This window comes from Euprymna scolopes, chromosome 10 (genome assembly GCF_053919585.1).
Source record: "Euprymna scolopes isolate OS-2025 chromosome 10, ASM5391958v1, whole genome shotgun sequence".
NCBI lineage: Eukaryota > Metazoa > Mollusca > Cephalopoda > Sepiida > Sepiolidae > Euprymna > Euprymna scolopes.
Window position 1 is genome coordinate 66,591,456 of NC_136491.1, and position 16,700 is coordinate 66,608,155.

Sequence of the window (16,700 nt, forward strand, 5' to 3'; positions counted from 1 at the left end):
TAAAATTACAAAGATGCGAAGGAAGTTAAAATTTGGAAAAAGTAATAAAGTTAACGAATAGCTGCATCAAAAATGTTATTGCTGGTCAAAAATCACAGCCAAATAAAAAGGTACTAGGTGTAATATTTGCATTTAAAAACATCCAAATGTTTACAGGGGATATTTATTTTGCAAACAAACCACCATTTATTACAAATACTTGTGTCTCAGAAAGGCATATCTGCTCATACTGTGAATCACCGGCAAAGATTGGAGACCATTTGTTTTTGATATTCCAAAAGTGAATCTCTAGAGAAAACATGATTGTTGCATCCAACACTTTGCAATACCATAAAGGAATTAATAGCAACTCTAGAAATTAAATTTAAAGCAACATTTGATAAATTTATAGAAAAAGAAATTAGTTAATAAAATAGTCAAATTTAGCATATATGATGATACTAGCATTATTGAATTTTCATAAAGGACATTCAGAAATTACAAGGCTGAAAGCCCTTCTAATAATGCCCGACATGGATATTTAAAAAAAAAAAAAACTATGTAAAACTTTGGTCTTAATCGAATAGATCCTGGTCAAGGCTACATACTAACTATGTTCGAACAATTAAGGATTTATTGTCTGTGATAGTTTTACGAAGTTATGAAATATAGGAAACCTATATGCAAAAGCACTATGAACTTCCCATGCAAAAAATCATACACTTGTATCAAATAATGGAATTATGACCAGAGAATTGAGATTTCCACAAAAATATAAACATGAATCATGTGACAACTGCTTTGTTCTCTTCCGATCAAATAGCAAAGTAGAACATTTAATAGAGATGCTGAAGTGAGCATTAAGAAAAATCAATTAAACTAAAAATTGTTAATTTCTTAAATGTATCCGATAATTCCAAACCACTAATACAAAAATTACTCGAGAAACAAATATAAAGCTTATCAAAACATAAAAATTGGTTCGATAAAAGACAATATTGATAAAATTGGGTTAGTGTATATCATTAAATATTCCAAAAAGATTGTTCAAAGACACTAAACAACTGAATAAGCTATAACCTATGATGGTAATATATACATTTGAAATCCCAGCAAAACCAGAATAAAAAGAATGAACTAGTCTGAGAGAAATGTTATTCAGAAATGATTTTTAACATTGAATTCTGCATAATCATTACTGTTTAACTGTACAATTTAAATATTTTGTACAATGAAATATTTACCAAAATTCCAATTTTTTTCTAATCACAAATGAAACAAAAATACTCACTTGTTTTGTAAGAGTTATCAATAATATTGGAACCAAAAACTGTAAAGCTCCTTTTGAATAAAAGCGACTTGTTCTTTCTGGTGGCCTGCCTTCTTCATCTGCCTACAACCAACCAATAATACAAATTAGTTTCTAGAGTCAAAATCAAGTTTTAACTTCATTTGTAAGTAACTTAACATCCATTTGACAAAATCTAAACAAAATTTTTTTTTAAAACTTACTTCAGAAAGTTCTATAGCAAGATCAACCTCTTCATCACAAACTGTTGACCAAAATTCAATTCCTTGTAGAGATACTTCATCTATTTCACTTTTCATTGCTTCCATTGTGATCTAGAAATGAAAAAAAAAAAAAAAAAAAAAAAAAATTAGTTAATGCAACCACATTTAAGAATTCTATATAAGAAAAAATTAAAATGGATCCCCTCTCTCTAACATTCAAAACATTTACCAAAATTATTCTACAAACACCCAGTAAATAAACAGTTCTAAAACCTATTGATATTTATTGACTGGTGTGATAACACTAAAAAGAATTAGAAAGAAAATACTTTAGTAAAAATCGCTTCATAGAATATCAAACCATGTCTTATATCAGACTTGTTTTGCATGAAAAGATCAAATTGCACTTTAGATTTATAAGTGCATAGAAAGTGTGATTACCTGCATTACAAACACTATTGAAATGTTTGCATTGAATGACTATGATGGCTATCAACAAAATGTATTGACTTTACTTTCAATCATACATTCACCGCACTATTAATATTTTCAATTACATTAAATACAATTTCTTTTAATAAACGGAAACAATATAAAAATACTTACAGCAAATAATGCTGGTCCCATATAATGTTCCATGTATTGATAATACAATGACATTATCTTTACTAAACACTGCAAAGCTGCAACACGTACCTACAAAGAAAGTTACTGATTGGAATTAAAGGTTTATTGATTTACAAAAACAAATGTACATTATAAAAATTGTTCTATAATGCGCATTACAACTAGTGCTACTTGGCATTCGACAGAAGAGGATAGTCAGGTAACCAATGACCAAAGATAACAAAACCTATTACATTTACAATCCTACAAGGTCATCTGATAACCTTCAAACTCAAGTTATAATTCAAATTTTTATTAGACAAATATACTAAAAATTTAAATTTAGTAAGGTAGAACAGCATAAAATTTACACAGATACTAGCAGGCCGCCCAGTATTGATCAGTCATAAAATACACTTAAATGATATTGATTAATGCAGATTTTGTATTTTATACTAGCAGTTCAGCTCGGCTTTGCTCGGGCCCTATGTACTGTTCATAACTATGTGCGCATATATATATATTAAAAAGTTTGACTCGTGTTCAGGTAACCTACATCTAAAATTTCAAGTACTTAGACCCAAAATTGGTGGAGGAGTTTCGTAGAGTCTGTAAAGGTCTCTTTCAATTTTGACTTCTTGGCAGCCAAATTTTTGTCCAAACACTGATTAAAAAGCTTGCATGTCTGAATACTCTTTCAGTAAAATTTCAAATTTTTAGATTCAAAATCGGATGAATAGTTTGCTAGAGACGGCAAAGGTCAGATCTTTTGAACTTTGACCCCTTGGCAGCCAGGTTTTATGTCAAGAACTGATTAAAAAGCTTGCCCTATGTCTGAATACCCTTTATGTAAAATTTCAAATGTTTAGACGAAAAATTGGCTGAATAATTTGGTAGGAACCACAGAGGTCCAATTTTTTTTAACTTTAACCCCAATAATATTTGTTTTGGGCTTAAATCAAATTAAAAAGTTTGATCCATATCCAAGAAACCTACATCTAAAATTTCAAGTATTTAGACCCAAAATTGGCGGAAGAGTTCGGTAGAGTTCTCAAAGGTCAAATCGTTGAATTTTGACAGCCAAATTTCTGTCCGAAAATCGATTAAGATTTTCCCAAATTTCAATACCCCTTAGGGAAATGTACACAAAGAAACAATTTCACTTTTGTAGATATATGGATTGGACTCAATATATAGCAATGATTTTAAAAGTTTATAAAAAAAAAAAAAAAAAAAAAAAAAATTGTGCACCACCATTAAGAATCAAAACCAAAATGTTTAGTTTACAATTTACTTTTTCCTTAAACATTAATGCCTGAGCAATGAAGACGTTTGCTGCAAGGCTAAAAATTAAAACAAACTAATAGCCATTACATTATGCATGCATATTCATTTTAATATTCACCTTTGCACCGATTTTCCTCTGGCTAAAAGTTTTGCATATCCTATATATTAAGTTTCATATCTGCAGACCAAAAACTGACAGGAGTTTGATAGGCAACATTTTTTAAACATATATATATATATACACACACACACGCAATATATAGAAAAAGGTGTTTACTATAACCTTTTTACGCAAGTATAAATCATGTAGAATATCTGCATGATAATTACACGTAATAGTTAACTAAAGATGATCCCATAAGAACACCGAAAAATAGGGAATTAATTAAAATGAATATTTAAAATACGCAAATTAGCTATAATTATATAAATAGCTATGGCAATTCCACAACCCATATAACAATTGTAGGGGGGGGGTACTATCGCTTAGAACTGTTTATATAGCCCCTAGATCATAATATGTATGATTTGCAACCGCGTGTTGCGTCTAGATTTATTTACGTCAATTTTTACAAAATTCTTGCTATTTCAGCCCGTCTTGTGTTCGTTCAGCTTTTTTGTATAAAACCGAAACTAATTCAAGCTAAGGCACTGTTCCCGGCAATCGCACCCGGGAACGTCCAGAAACAATCAGCTTTGTGATCAATGTGGGGCCAAACTCTTTATATCAGACAATTGTTATGCAATCTGGACAATGAGGAGCTAGTTTCCCCCTCCCCAACATCTTGGGGAAACAACCAGTCAAAGTTAGGTAAGCAAACCCAAAAGCTGCCCTGCAGCAAAAGTTAACTCCGCTACTTCTATTTGACCTCATTAATGAGGTCAAATAGAAGTAGCAGAGTTAACTTTTATTGCGGGCATGTGTCAATTCTGTTTTTAATACTTAAATAAATTCAAATGTGTTTCAGTTACTCTTTCTTGCTGGCCGAGCAGGTAACGTGTCAGGTTTTTTGCACACTTTATTTTCCACCTTCGTCTCAAGGCTTCGGATTCGATCCTAACTACTTACCAAAACTGTTAGGTTTTTTTGTTTTTTTTTAAATTCAAACATCTTTCCGTTACTATTTCTTGGTCGGCGAACGGTTAACGGCGCACGTTTTTTTTTTCACATTTTATTATTTTCCAACTGCGCCTCAAGGTTTCCACTTCAATTCTTGCTACTTACCTACCAAAACGATTTTTTATTCTTTTGTTTTGATTTACCCAAAATCACACACCTCCAAACACCCGGGCAATGCTGGGTACTCCCTGCTAGTTGGTCTATATAAGCTTTTCATGGGTGTTGTTTGATAGATTCTTAAACAAAAGCCTAATCCTCGATTTTCTATGGTATACTTTTAGCATTATGCCTTGATTTGCTCCCCAGACTAGCTTTTGTATTATCTTTAATAATTTGTGCTTTTAGGCATTTTTGTTAGGTTATCGATGTGAATTAGTTTGTTGTCAAGGGAGATAAATTTTGTGTTTCATGATTCAAATTGTCTTTGTTTATTTTGAGTTGTGGATCAAGGTAATATTTTTGTTTTCTGCAGAAATGTATGCAAACTTTGATAATTTAAAACAATTTTTGTTGGTTCAGTTTGTCTATTGTTGGCATATTTGCTGATGAGTAGACGATTGCAAAGTCATCTACAAATAGTAATTTTTTTTTTTTTTTTTTTTTTTTTTTTTTTTTTAATCCTGGGTTAACTTTTTATGTTATTTTTTATTTTATCAAATAGGGTGATAGATTTGAAACTTCCTTATGGTATTCTGTATTCCTTTTGCATTTGTCTGGTAGAGCGTTTCCTTGTGTTCTGTAGGATCTATAGGATAAGTTATGTATGAATATTGCCATATTTTCTCTTATTCCTATGCTGTACACGTTTTAAGAACCCACGTCTCCATATTGTATCATGTGCTTTTTTAACATAAAAAAATCTTATATTACGGTTCTGCCCATTTGAAAGAAATCAGCCTTTTCTTAAACGTGTAATAAGGGATTCACTTAGGAATGTACAATAATCCTGAACAAACAAGTTTACGATCATTCATCAGATGTGATTTTTTTCTGAAAAGAAAAAATATTGAAAATATAATGGATTTAAAAAGTTCCTGTCAACTTTTGAAAACTTGACATTGAATGTCATTGACATAAAACTTGACATTGAATGTCATTGACATAAAAAGAATCTGTTAAAGAAAATGGGAGTTTCAATATAAATTTCTTCCAATGAGAATTTTAGCTGACATTGCAATTCTTGAACTGAAGAAAAACTTTCACTTAGCATGTCGATCATAGAAACATTGTTTAAAATGTTATAAAAAATAATGTTCAGATTTTCACCAGGTTAATTCTCAGTTTAAATTTTTAGCCGACATAGAAAAATGGCAAAAAACATACCCTTGTGTCATGAGATTGTGTGGCTTCACAAACAACTTGCATGATGAAATGTCTTTCAGGCTGAAAGAAAAATAGTTTGTATTAAACAAATCAATTTGTAAAACTGCATTTAGATTTATCATAAACTGAAAACCATAAGTCATCTTAGTGCTCTTTCAGATGAGATTATTAACATTACTATGTACTATGAAAAAGCATCACTAGTAAACAGGCAAATATATGTAATCCCATTTCGACACAGCATGTGTTGACATGCCACCTTAAATTTCCTGCTCAGTTTTATAATATATACATGCACATCATTGGTTATTTTTCTTTGTCTACAAATACAGAAACAATTTTACTTTTACATTAACAAACCGCGCAAGCGTGGTTCCCCTCTGGTGCCGTGTGTGAGATGACGTCACAAAAAAAAAAAAATAAAAATAAAAAAAAAAATAAATAAATGTATATTTGAATTCAGCACCATGGAAAATCACTAGACATACATATAAATTTTTTGGAGTAATTGGGAAGAAAAAAAAAAAAAAAAAAAAAAAGCCCCCCCCCCAAAAGTATTTTTTTTAGCCTTAAAAGTCTCAGAGGGAGGTGAACCAGAATTTTGCCAGGGTCATCCATAATGAATTTATATTAACAATGGCCTCCACATTTTGGCGAAGTTTAAGGAAAACCTAATGGATGGATCAAACACTAAGGCAAAAAGTGTCATTTTTGGCCATTTTTAAAAAAAATCTTTTTTTACATGGAGTTCACCACTTATCAAGGCCCAATGGCCACTCAGGGATAAGGGTTATTGTGTGTACAGTAATCAGAGGGGATAGTGTAGCAATAGTATTGGAGAATTGGTAAGGTGTCATTACTTGGGGGGGGGGGGTCATCAGGAATTTGTTTGTGTTGGACTTGAAGACATCCAGGTTGAAGTCGGGAGGGAAACAGGCAAGTGGAACAGCGTTCCACAGGCGTGCAGTTCTAAGAAAGAAGCTTTGTTCATGGTATCTACATTTTGATTTAGGTACAGATAGGGAGTGGGGAAAATTATTGACGGTGGTGTCAGCTAGTCGGGTGTTTTTTGAGAAAGATTGGCGAGGGGGGGGGCCAGAGAATGGAGCTCAGACAAGCACCTGCCATGGAAGTAACGATAGAACAACGACAGGCTCGTTATGTCTCTTCTGTGGGAAAGAGATTGCAGGGTAGAGAAAAGGACATCCCCCACCAAGCCACGGAGTCTATTTTGTACTCCGTCAAGGCAGGATAGGCTGTTTTTTGCAGCCCCCGCCCAGATGTGGCAGCAGTACTCCATCTTTGGACGTACTTGGCTCTTATATAGATAGAGAATTGCATCATTGGTGAGATCTTCTGGAGCGGTAGAAGGATCCTACCATTTTCCTAGCGACCTTGGCAACAGACTTGATGTATGTGTTCCATTTAAGATCAGGTGTAAAGGTCAAACCCAGGAGCTTATCAAATCCTGGGGCCTCCCTTAGACGAGAGCCATTCATTTCAATTGTTGCCAGATGGGGATCAGAGCGTTTATGATGTAGAGATAGGAGCTTGGTTTTAGATGCATTAAAGGTAACCAGCCACCTCTTTCCCCACTATACCACGCGCTCAAGATCAGAGGAGAGAGAACATCATCATTTACGGCCTTTGATGTGTTGCCATAGATGGTCGTGTCATCAGCATAGATGTCAACGAAGGATTTTAGTATGTGTTTTGGGAGATCATTGATGTAGATCAGGAAGAGAGTTGGGCCCAGGATGGACCCCTGAGGGACTCCAGCATTAATACTGTGGGCCTCTGATTTCTGCCCATCAACCACTACTCTTATGAGCCTATCAGATAGAAATGATTTAATGATAGAGAAAACATTTCCAGTTATACCGTAGCTGGAAATCTTGTGTAGTAGGCCTTTATGCCAAGCCTTATCGAAGGCCTGTGATATGTCGAGAGCAATTGCCCTGGAAATTAAGCCTTTGTCGAGAGATTCGCTAATCCTATGAGATATAACCGTTAGCACATCTGCTGTAGATCTAGCAGAACGGAAACCATATTGCGTGTCGCTAAGAAGGTTATTTCTGCTGAGGTGGTTGACTACTTTATTTATTGTGGATTCCAGCAACTTACTCATGACACACAGGAGACTTATTGGTCTGTACTGAGAGGGGGATGACTTATCACATGAATTCTTAAATACAGGGCATAATGATGAGGTTTTCCAGGGTGTTGGAAAGCACTTCTCCTTAAGGCAACGCTTAAGCAGTTTGGAAAGTATGGGGGCAAGTTCTGGTTGTAATTTTTTTAACACTATAATTGGAATACCGTCGGGACCAGTTGCTTTACTGGAGTCAATGTTCTTGATTAGCTGGGCGACCTCACGCACAGATATTTGTATGTTGCATAACGTGTTGTCTGTTATAGGAGGGAATATGGGGAGTTGATGGCCTTCGTCACACAGGGTAGAATTTGCCGCAAAGTTTTTGGCAAATAGTTTGGCCTTGTCGGATGCTGTCGAGATGACCTCTGGTCCATTGATAATGGTTGGGATAGAGCGCACGTTTCTGTTCAAGATCCTATTTGCCATTTTTTTACTTTTTGAGCCCCCGGGGACGCAACGGGAATTTTCACAAAAAAAAAATAAAAAAAATAAAATTTTTTCTTTTTTTGACTGCACATCTATTTAAAATCAGGGGACACCAATTTTTTTTTTTTTTTTAAAGTCAAAATCTCAGTCTTAATTTTGAATTCAGCAGCAACAAAAACTGCTGGATGCTGATAACAGCTGGTTAAAAAAAAAAAAAAAAAAAAAAAAAAGTACTTATTTTGTAAGTAAATCAGCCCTATGATGCCTACAGGGTACACTTCCAGTGTTCCATATACCAAGGAGAATTTCTTATCAGGTTAGAGTCTGAGAAATTGACTTAGTGTTGCAGCTAATGGTTTTTCCAGTCATCAGCAGTTCAGCCACCAAGATCATGTAAGACAACCTTTGGGTAACCAGCAAAATACTATAGTTCCAAGGCAAACATTGGGTTGAAGATTTTTAATTCAACTTTCACTTGAAAGGATGTGTGTATAAAGTTTTGTCTTGCCACAACATTGATATTATAAAAGCCTACTTTTTTCTATCTTTAAATTACTAAAAATAACTCAATATACCTAGTTATGGATATTCAAGCAACTACATGAACTTTAATTTGCATATTCCTTTAAAAATTTTTTTTACTTATTTTTATGGTTTCTTAGATGATTAGTTTCACTTCACTATTACACCGAATTCTATTTACGCATAATTTCTACATACTGGATAATTGCATAGAATTTAAGACGAAAATATATTATAACAGAAATTTATTTATTTTATATATATATATATATATATATATATATATATATACATACACACAAGTTTGGTGGTTAAATTTTAAATTCTGAAAGAAAAAAGAAAAAAAAACCCACATACAGACACATTCGAATTAAGAATTTATTGTTTGACAAAAGGAATATATAGAAAGGGTTATGTTAATGTCCTTAATCCATGGATTTTCAATAATGGCTCATATCAGAGGAAATGAAATGCGGTTAGCAAAATGTTCAGCTGTGAATGGACGCTTATTTTGCTTTTCAGCACAATTATTGAAAATAGTTTTTTTGAGTGGTTGTGGATAATTATATGGAAAAAATTATACGAAAAGAGAATTTGATACAACCTGGGCAGTCCATTATCGGAAGGAGTACAATGTCCTTCGGGGTTATAAATCCAGATGGAGAGAAAATAGGTCCAGGGGAGAACGTAATATTCCCATATAGCAAAAGCGTATTGCTCCTTATTGATTTTTCGAAAGGTATACGGGCAGCCATATTCGTTGGTGGATGTAGTCCAAAAGCTTTCTCGGTGTTGACAAAGTGTATATGATGTTTGGTGACTATATCATTCCATTGTAATTATCCCCGTGGGTAATAGAATTTGAGCATTGAATTATGTATGCAATGGACCTAAAAATCAGTAGTATGGGTAGCAAAATAATCTGAGAGATGACATTCAGAACGGTGTGTTGGACGATTAGCTTCTGGTGTGAATCCCGGTAACCACCAAACTTATATATTGCTCTATTCTTAAATATTGAGCTTTTCCTTTTTGGCTAGGATCACCTTGAAAGTATTACTTCAAGTAATATCTATCAGGATTTCTCAGCTGAATTCTATCAGTGTCTCATCTCCCTTAAGTGACCTTGTGTGTGCAAAAAGTTTACCAAAATCTGAATATTTGGTCTACAGAGTTGAAATTTAATATGTAGGGTATTTGGATCTGTAGCACATTTCAGATTTGGTTTTTAGCCAACAAAAATTGCTGCTAATGGGTCAAAATTGAAAAAAAAAAAAAAAAAAAAAAAAAAAAAAGTTGACCATGACAGTAAGTTGAATAAAACATTACTAATTTTGTTACTTTTACATATGCACAAAATTAAATAATCATGGCTTGAAGTTGCTTATGTAAGTAAAGTTTTATTTATGCAATATTCTAAGTGGATTATATAAGTACCTTTAATTAAAAATTGAAATTCAAAAGCTGGAAGTCAGGAGTATTACACCTTCGTGCTCCCATATTTTGTAATCCTCAAAATTACACAATTTATTAGTAAAGTTATCAATTTTTAAATAGCAATAACACATGCATTATCACAAGAATTTCACTTAGATTGTTATGTAATAGCCGAGTTGCAATACTTACATCTTTGTCAAAATTAGATTTTGTAAATTCCAAAGAGTTGAGAAGAGCATTAGTAGCCGCCAATCTCACATGGTTGCTGACAAAAGAAAATGCATTTTACAACATTTTAAATAGAGTCTAATTTTTTTAAAATTCAAAAATATTAATTGCAAATATTTTAAAACAAATATTTTTGGAATAACATCTGTTGTAGAACAAACCAAATTACCTTGATTCTTCTTTCCGCATGCCATTCACAATAGCAGTTAGGATTTCATTGGACTGTGATGCTAGAATCTCTGGCTCCTGAAATAGAAAGTATAAAAAGATGAAATTTATTAAAACTCATGGGGTTTAATTAGTTCAAAATAGATTTTATCATTAAAAATTATATGTAACTACGTTCAAATTAGAACTTGTGGTAATGTTACCCAGAAAAATTAACTGACTCCAACATCAAATTAGTGATTTATTTGTTGCTTATGATATTCAAGCATAATCTCAGACTCCACAATTCAAGGTGCTGATGGTAACTTGCCACCTGGAATGATAAAAGGCATTTTTTTTTTGCCTAGGGTCTGGGACCAATTAAAAGCCAATTTTCTCAAACTAAAAAAAAGCTTAGTTGTCTGGCACAAAAGCACATATCACAATGTAAAAAAAAAAAAATTATATATATATATTTTAGGGTGGGAGGGTATCCAGACTTATGAGATTTTGAATTGGTACCCCCTCCCTTTTTTCTTAAAAAAAGGGCACTATAATTTTTTTTGCACATACCTAAAAGTACATTTCTTGTGAAAAAAAAACAAAAAAAAAACAACTTACTATATCTTGACAGATATAACCAATGGATTCTAAGGTGGCTTCTTTCACGAGTTCTGTGCTGTTGATATTCGTAATATTTTGGGTGAGAAGAGGGATGAGTTCTGGCCACAGATTGTGCGGAAGTTCTGCACAAGCAACGTAAGCAACACACTGCGCAGCCGAGCTTGGACGTATCGTTTCTGTACCCAGCGATTCCAAAATCTGAAGTTATAAAAATAAAAATGCGGATTCTGAAAAAGCATGTAAAACGATAAAGGCAAAAAAGTTTTACTATTATCGTTTAAGAGATAACTACAAAAAATGAAAATTTATAAATATTGAAATTTTCAACTTACATTCTTTTTGATATACATGCGCACATCTTCTCGGAATTGAAGCCATCTGCGCTGGTAATTGGCTCTGTTAGTTGGATCTTTGGAGTATATGGCATTCTTTAATTGGAGGCCGGCTTGCATCCGAGCAACTGGACCATTACCGCCATGTTTCAAGATATCCGATAGTTTTTTCAAAAGCTCTGGCTGTAAAACAGAAATATTTAAAGAAAAGATTTGAAAAAATTTTTCATCCGAAAATTCAATATATCTTTTACAGGATACAGTGATGTTAACTATTAAAAATCATTTTTATTACAAATTTTATTGTTATATTAATATGTCTAAAAATTTTTTAAGTTCATTGTTTGCAAATTAACAAACTTGATCAAATACAAATTTTCAATATCATATCAAAAAAAAATGGAAATTAGATCAATATGTAAAACAAAAAACATTTTTATATTGCAATATGACTAGAATAATTTAAAATTCTATACATTTGAAACATTTTAAAAAATTCTTTGGTAGCTGGCAAATCAAAATGTTCCAATGTTATGTGGAATAAATGCAATCAATTGAAACACTTGGTTAAAGTAACTTATTTTATTTAATCATAAACTAAAAGACATTTACAATATATATTAAGATTTAAAAGAAATTATGGGGAGAACAGTAACACAGATATCAAGGGATTTAAAAATGAAGTAAACCATTTCTTAAAGAAATGTTTATTCATTTTTAATACATACGAATCCTTCCATCAACAAAACGAAAATAACCAGAGTAAAAAAGTAAAAATAGACAATCCAGCAAAGTTTATTTACTTAAACTAACATTACAAGATGCAATTATAGTAAGCATTAAATAGCAAAGCGATATTTCATCTTTTAAAACTCAACTTTTATTTGGTATCTTTGACCTTTTTTTTTTTTTTTTTTTAAATTGTCCTGCCCAAATATTCGGATTACAAAAAATGTTAAATATTTATTAATGATGTGAATTTATCGTAAATCGATCACTTAAATCACAATCTGTGACCATTTTGTTTACACAAAAAGAATCAAAGTATTTCCTGGCATTATTTGATGTATTAGAGCATTTAAGTTTTTTCCATTAATATTATCTACGTTTCACTGTTTTAGGATTAAATTTTTGAAAAAAAAAAAAAAAAAGTTACTTTGTCAACATAAAAGTAAAGGGCCAAATTTGCCTATATATATATATATATATATATATATATATATATATATATAAAATAGAAAAGTTCAAAACTATCTTTCGCCACTATTGTATGAAAAGGCAGTTATAAGAAATGGAAGTTAATTAAATAAAAACTTTATAAAGTACTTACTTCGTATTGAAAATTTTTTTTTTAATCGTCATACAGAAAGTGAGCAATTACAATTTTAAAAAGCATAATTTATATGCAAGATTTTCCAATGAAGAGACACCATTTCTTTTCGTCTGGGTACCAAGAGCGAAATTTGAGAATTACGCATATTTTTTTTTTTTTTTTTTAATGAAAATTGCTTATTTTTTGTAATTTACGGTACAAGCTAAGATTTTTCAATACCAGGTTTGGATTACTATACAGATTCGAAAAAGTTGTCAAAAAATAAATATAGGGTTTGTATTACTGTTCACATAAATTCGAAAAAGTTGTCAAAAAAACAAATATATAACAAATGTTATCAAAAGTTACTTTTCAACCTAACTGGTATTTTTTTTTTTTTTTTTTTTTTTTTTTAAATGTAAAATGTTTATTCAGCTCGAGAAACATCCAGTGTTTACCGATGCGTTGGAAAATTCAAAATGGCGCCGAACTCTGCTAAACACGGTAAGTTTGGGAAAATGAGCTAAAAATAAAAACTATACTACATACTGTTAAAACCCCACCGAATATATGTCAGTGTATGCTACGGTATTGCGCTAGTTTCTAACAGTATTTTGTATATATTTTTATTTTTAACTCATTTTCCCAAACGTACCGTGTTCAGCAGAGAGTTCGGCGACATTTTGAATTTTCCAACACATCAGTAAAGACTGTATGTTTGTCGAGTTGAACAAACATATTAAATTAAATAAAAACATTAAAAAATTATCCAGTTGGGTAGAAAAGTAACTTATTTTGCCTTTGATAACATTTATTTGCTATACATTTGTTTTTTGAAAACGTTTTCGAATCTATGTGTACAGTAAAACAAACCCCAAATATATAACAAATAAATGTCATTAAAGGCAAGATAAGTTGCTTTTCTATCTAACTGGATAATTTTTTTAGAATTTTTATTTAATGTAACAAGTTTATTCAGCTGGAAAAACAGTGTTTACCGATGCATTGGAACATTCAAAATGGCGCCTGCTGTTGAACACGGTAAGTTTGGGAAAAAGGTTTAAAAATAAGAAACTATACAAAATACTGGTAAAAACCCACCAAATATGTCAACCTATGTCACAGTAACATATTGAGCGAGTTTTTAACAGTATTTTGTATAGTTTTTTTTAATTTTTATCTTATTTTCCCAAACTTAGTGTTCAACAGAGAGTCTGGCGCCATTTTGAATTTTCCAATACATCGGTAAACAATGTTTTTCGAACTGAATAAACATTTTACATTATATAAAACACTAAAAGGTATCCAGTTAAGTAGAAAAGTAACTTGTCTTGCCTTTGATAACATTTATTTGTTATATATTTGTTTTTTGACAACTTTTTCGAATCTGTGTACAGTAACACAAACCCCTCTCCTAAACTGAAAACAATTTGCTTGGGGATGCTAAACTGCACTAATGCCTAAAGTTTTGCTGCCATATTTCACAGCCGGTTTTTTTTATACGCAAATGTTATCAAAGATAGTAAGTTTTGGGTTTTAACTTAAAGCGTTTATTTACTTTGAAAACGTCGAGTATTAAGTTAGCATAGCTGACATTAAACGGTTTCGATAATAGCACAGAAATTGAAAATTAGACAAATTACTAGTAGACCAATTTCCGCACAAATAATGTTGCTTATTGGATGGGTTTAAACCAGTATTTTGTTTAATTTTCTGTTTGAGCGATTATCGAGTTATTGGATGACCGTGTAATGTCAGATTTTTTATGTTACCGTGTCTTTTTTTTAAATAGTATCTTTGAGTTAAAATTTTTACAATATTTTCGTTTAAATTGTTTAGTGAAAGTACAAAATAATTACAAAACACTCCCCATGTTAATGGCTTTCCTTTCTAAATAACGTTATTTCAGCGCGGTAACAGATGCTTTTTTTTTAAATTTAAAATGACATAACTTATGTTCTAAAATAAACATTTTCAAATAAGATATATATATATATATATATATATATATATATATATATATATATATAACACTTCTAGATAGAGGAAGAACTTATCTTGACTTTGGTAACATTTGTTATATTTATTTTTGGGTTTGTATTACTGTACACAGATTCGAAAAAGTTGTCAAAAAACAAATATATAACAAATAAATGTTATCAAAGGCAAGATAAGTTACTTTTCTACCAAACTGGATATATTTTTCGTGTTTTTATCCAATGTAACATGTTTATTCAGCTCGAAAACCATAGTGTTTACCGATGTATTGGAACATTCAAGATGGCGTCTTATTCTCTCTTTAACACGGTAAATGTGGGAAAAGATGTTATAAATAAAAAACTGGATAAAATAGTTAAAAACTCGCTCAATATATGTTACCGTGACATAGGTTGACATATATTCGGCGGGTTTTTAATAGTATTTTGTATAGTTTTTTATTTATAACACCTTTTTCCATACTTACGGTGTTAAAGAGGGTGTGAGACGCCATCTTGAATTTTCGAATACATTGGTAAACACTATGTTTTTCGAGCTGAATAAATATGTTACATTGAATAAAAACACAAAAAATATATCCAGTTTGGTAGAAAAGTAACTTATCTTGCCTTTGATAACATTTATTTGTTATATATTTGTTTTTTGACAACTTTTTCGAATCTATGTGTACAGTAATACAAACCCTTATTTTTTTAACCACTTTTTCTTTGTCTTGTCTAAATACAATTTTTATATTAAATTTGATAGGAATACATGTACAGCAAATTTTATGGAGATTCATTTTAGGATGATCGGAATGTAATTGATCAATTATTTACGATAGCACGAGTTTTAAGTTCTATCGAAGAAGAAAAAGTTCCTTCCGATACGAAGCTTAACCGACAAGTTTTTAAGCAATCTAAAAGTTGGGATTGTTTTTCTATTTTTTTTTTTTTAACAGCAACCATTAAGAGAAAAAATATACTAATTTTAACACCTTTGACGGAGGGGGGATATTTTTATACAACCTTGGGATGGGCGGGGAAAATTTACTTTAAAAAATTTTTTTTCCTCCTTTAATTCAAACTAGTAGACAGAATACAACTTGACTTCTAAATTGAGAAAATAAAAAGGGATTTTAACCAAATCCTCCCCACGAAGGTAAAGTTAGAAACAATGTCGGTTTTTTTCATATGAAAAAAAAAAAAGTAAAAAAAAAAAATCTAGCCCCCCCCCAAAAAAAAACTGAATTATAAAGTAAAATTGCTTTAGTCCTGAAAGTATACTATTAGAACAGAAACTACACTTGTTATCAAAAGTGGGGAAAGGTCGGAGGTCATTCTATCCTACTCTTAGAATCGTTGTGGTCAAATTTGTCATACTACTTGAAATTTCTAAAACTGTTGAAGTTTAATATACGTGTACAAATTGTAATATAGACAAAAAGGATAAGTGGAATTTAAGATTTAAAATTGGGTCAAAAAAAATAAAATCTATAAATATAAATAAAATATATAAATCCCTTAAATTTAAAGTAATGGAAAATGGTTTTAATATTAGTTTTTTTACGTCCAAAAAGGCAGTTATAAAAAAAAAAATTGGGAAAGAACGCCTCTAGAATAATCAACTCAAGTAAAAATAGTGAGAAACTTTAGGAAAATTACAATCGAAAGCTATTACAATAGACTTTCATAATGAAAGTATCACCCCCCC

The 16,700-nt window shown here is 31.4% G+C and overlaps 1 protein-coding gene across 1 annotated transcript in view; it reads right to left on the reverse strand.

Annotated features, from left to right (window-relative positions):
- Positions 1-16,700, reverse strand: part of LOC145286036 (importin subunit beta-1-like) — a 55,258-nt gene that overhangs the window by 37,398 nt on the left and 1,160 nt on the right. The window contains exons 3-10 of the mRNA XM_080134660.1: positions 11,699-11,881; positions 11,364-11,564; positions 10,765-10,841; positions 10,557-10,632; positions 5,828-5,887; positions 2,098-2,187; positions 1,492-1,602; positions 1,271-1,372 (exon numbers count right to left, since the gene is read on the reverse strand). Coding sequence (XP_079990786.1) covers positions 1,271-1,372; positions 1,492-1,602; positions 2,098-2,187; positions 5,828-5,887; positions 10,557-10,632; positions 10,765-10,841; positions 11,364-11,564; positions 11,699-11,881 — 900 coding nt within the window. The remainder of the gene's footprint in view (positions 1-1,270; positions 1,373-1,491; positions 1,603-2,097; positions 2,188-5,827; positions 5,888-10,556; positions 10,633-10,764; positions 10,842-11,363; positions 11,565-11,698; positions 11,882-16,700) is intronic.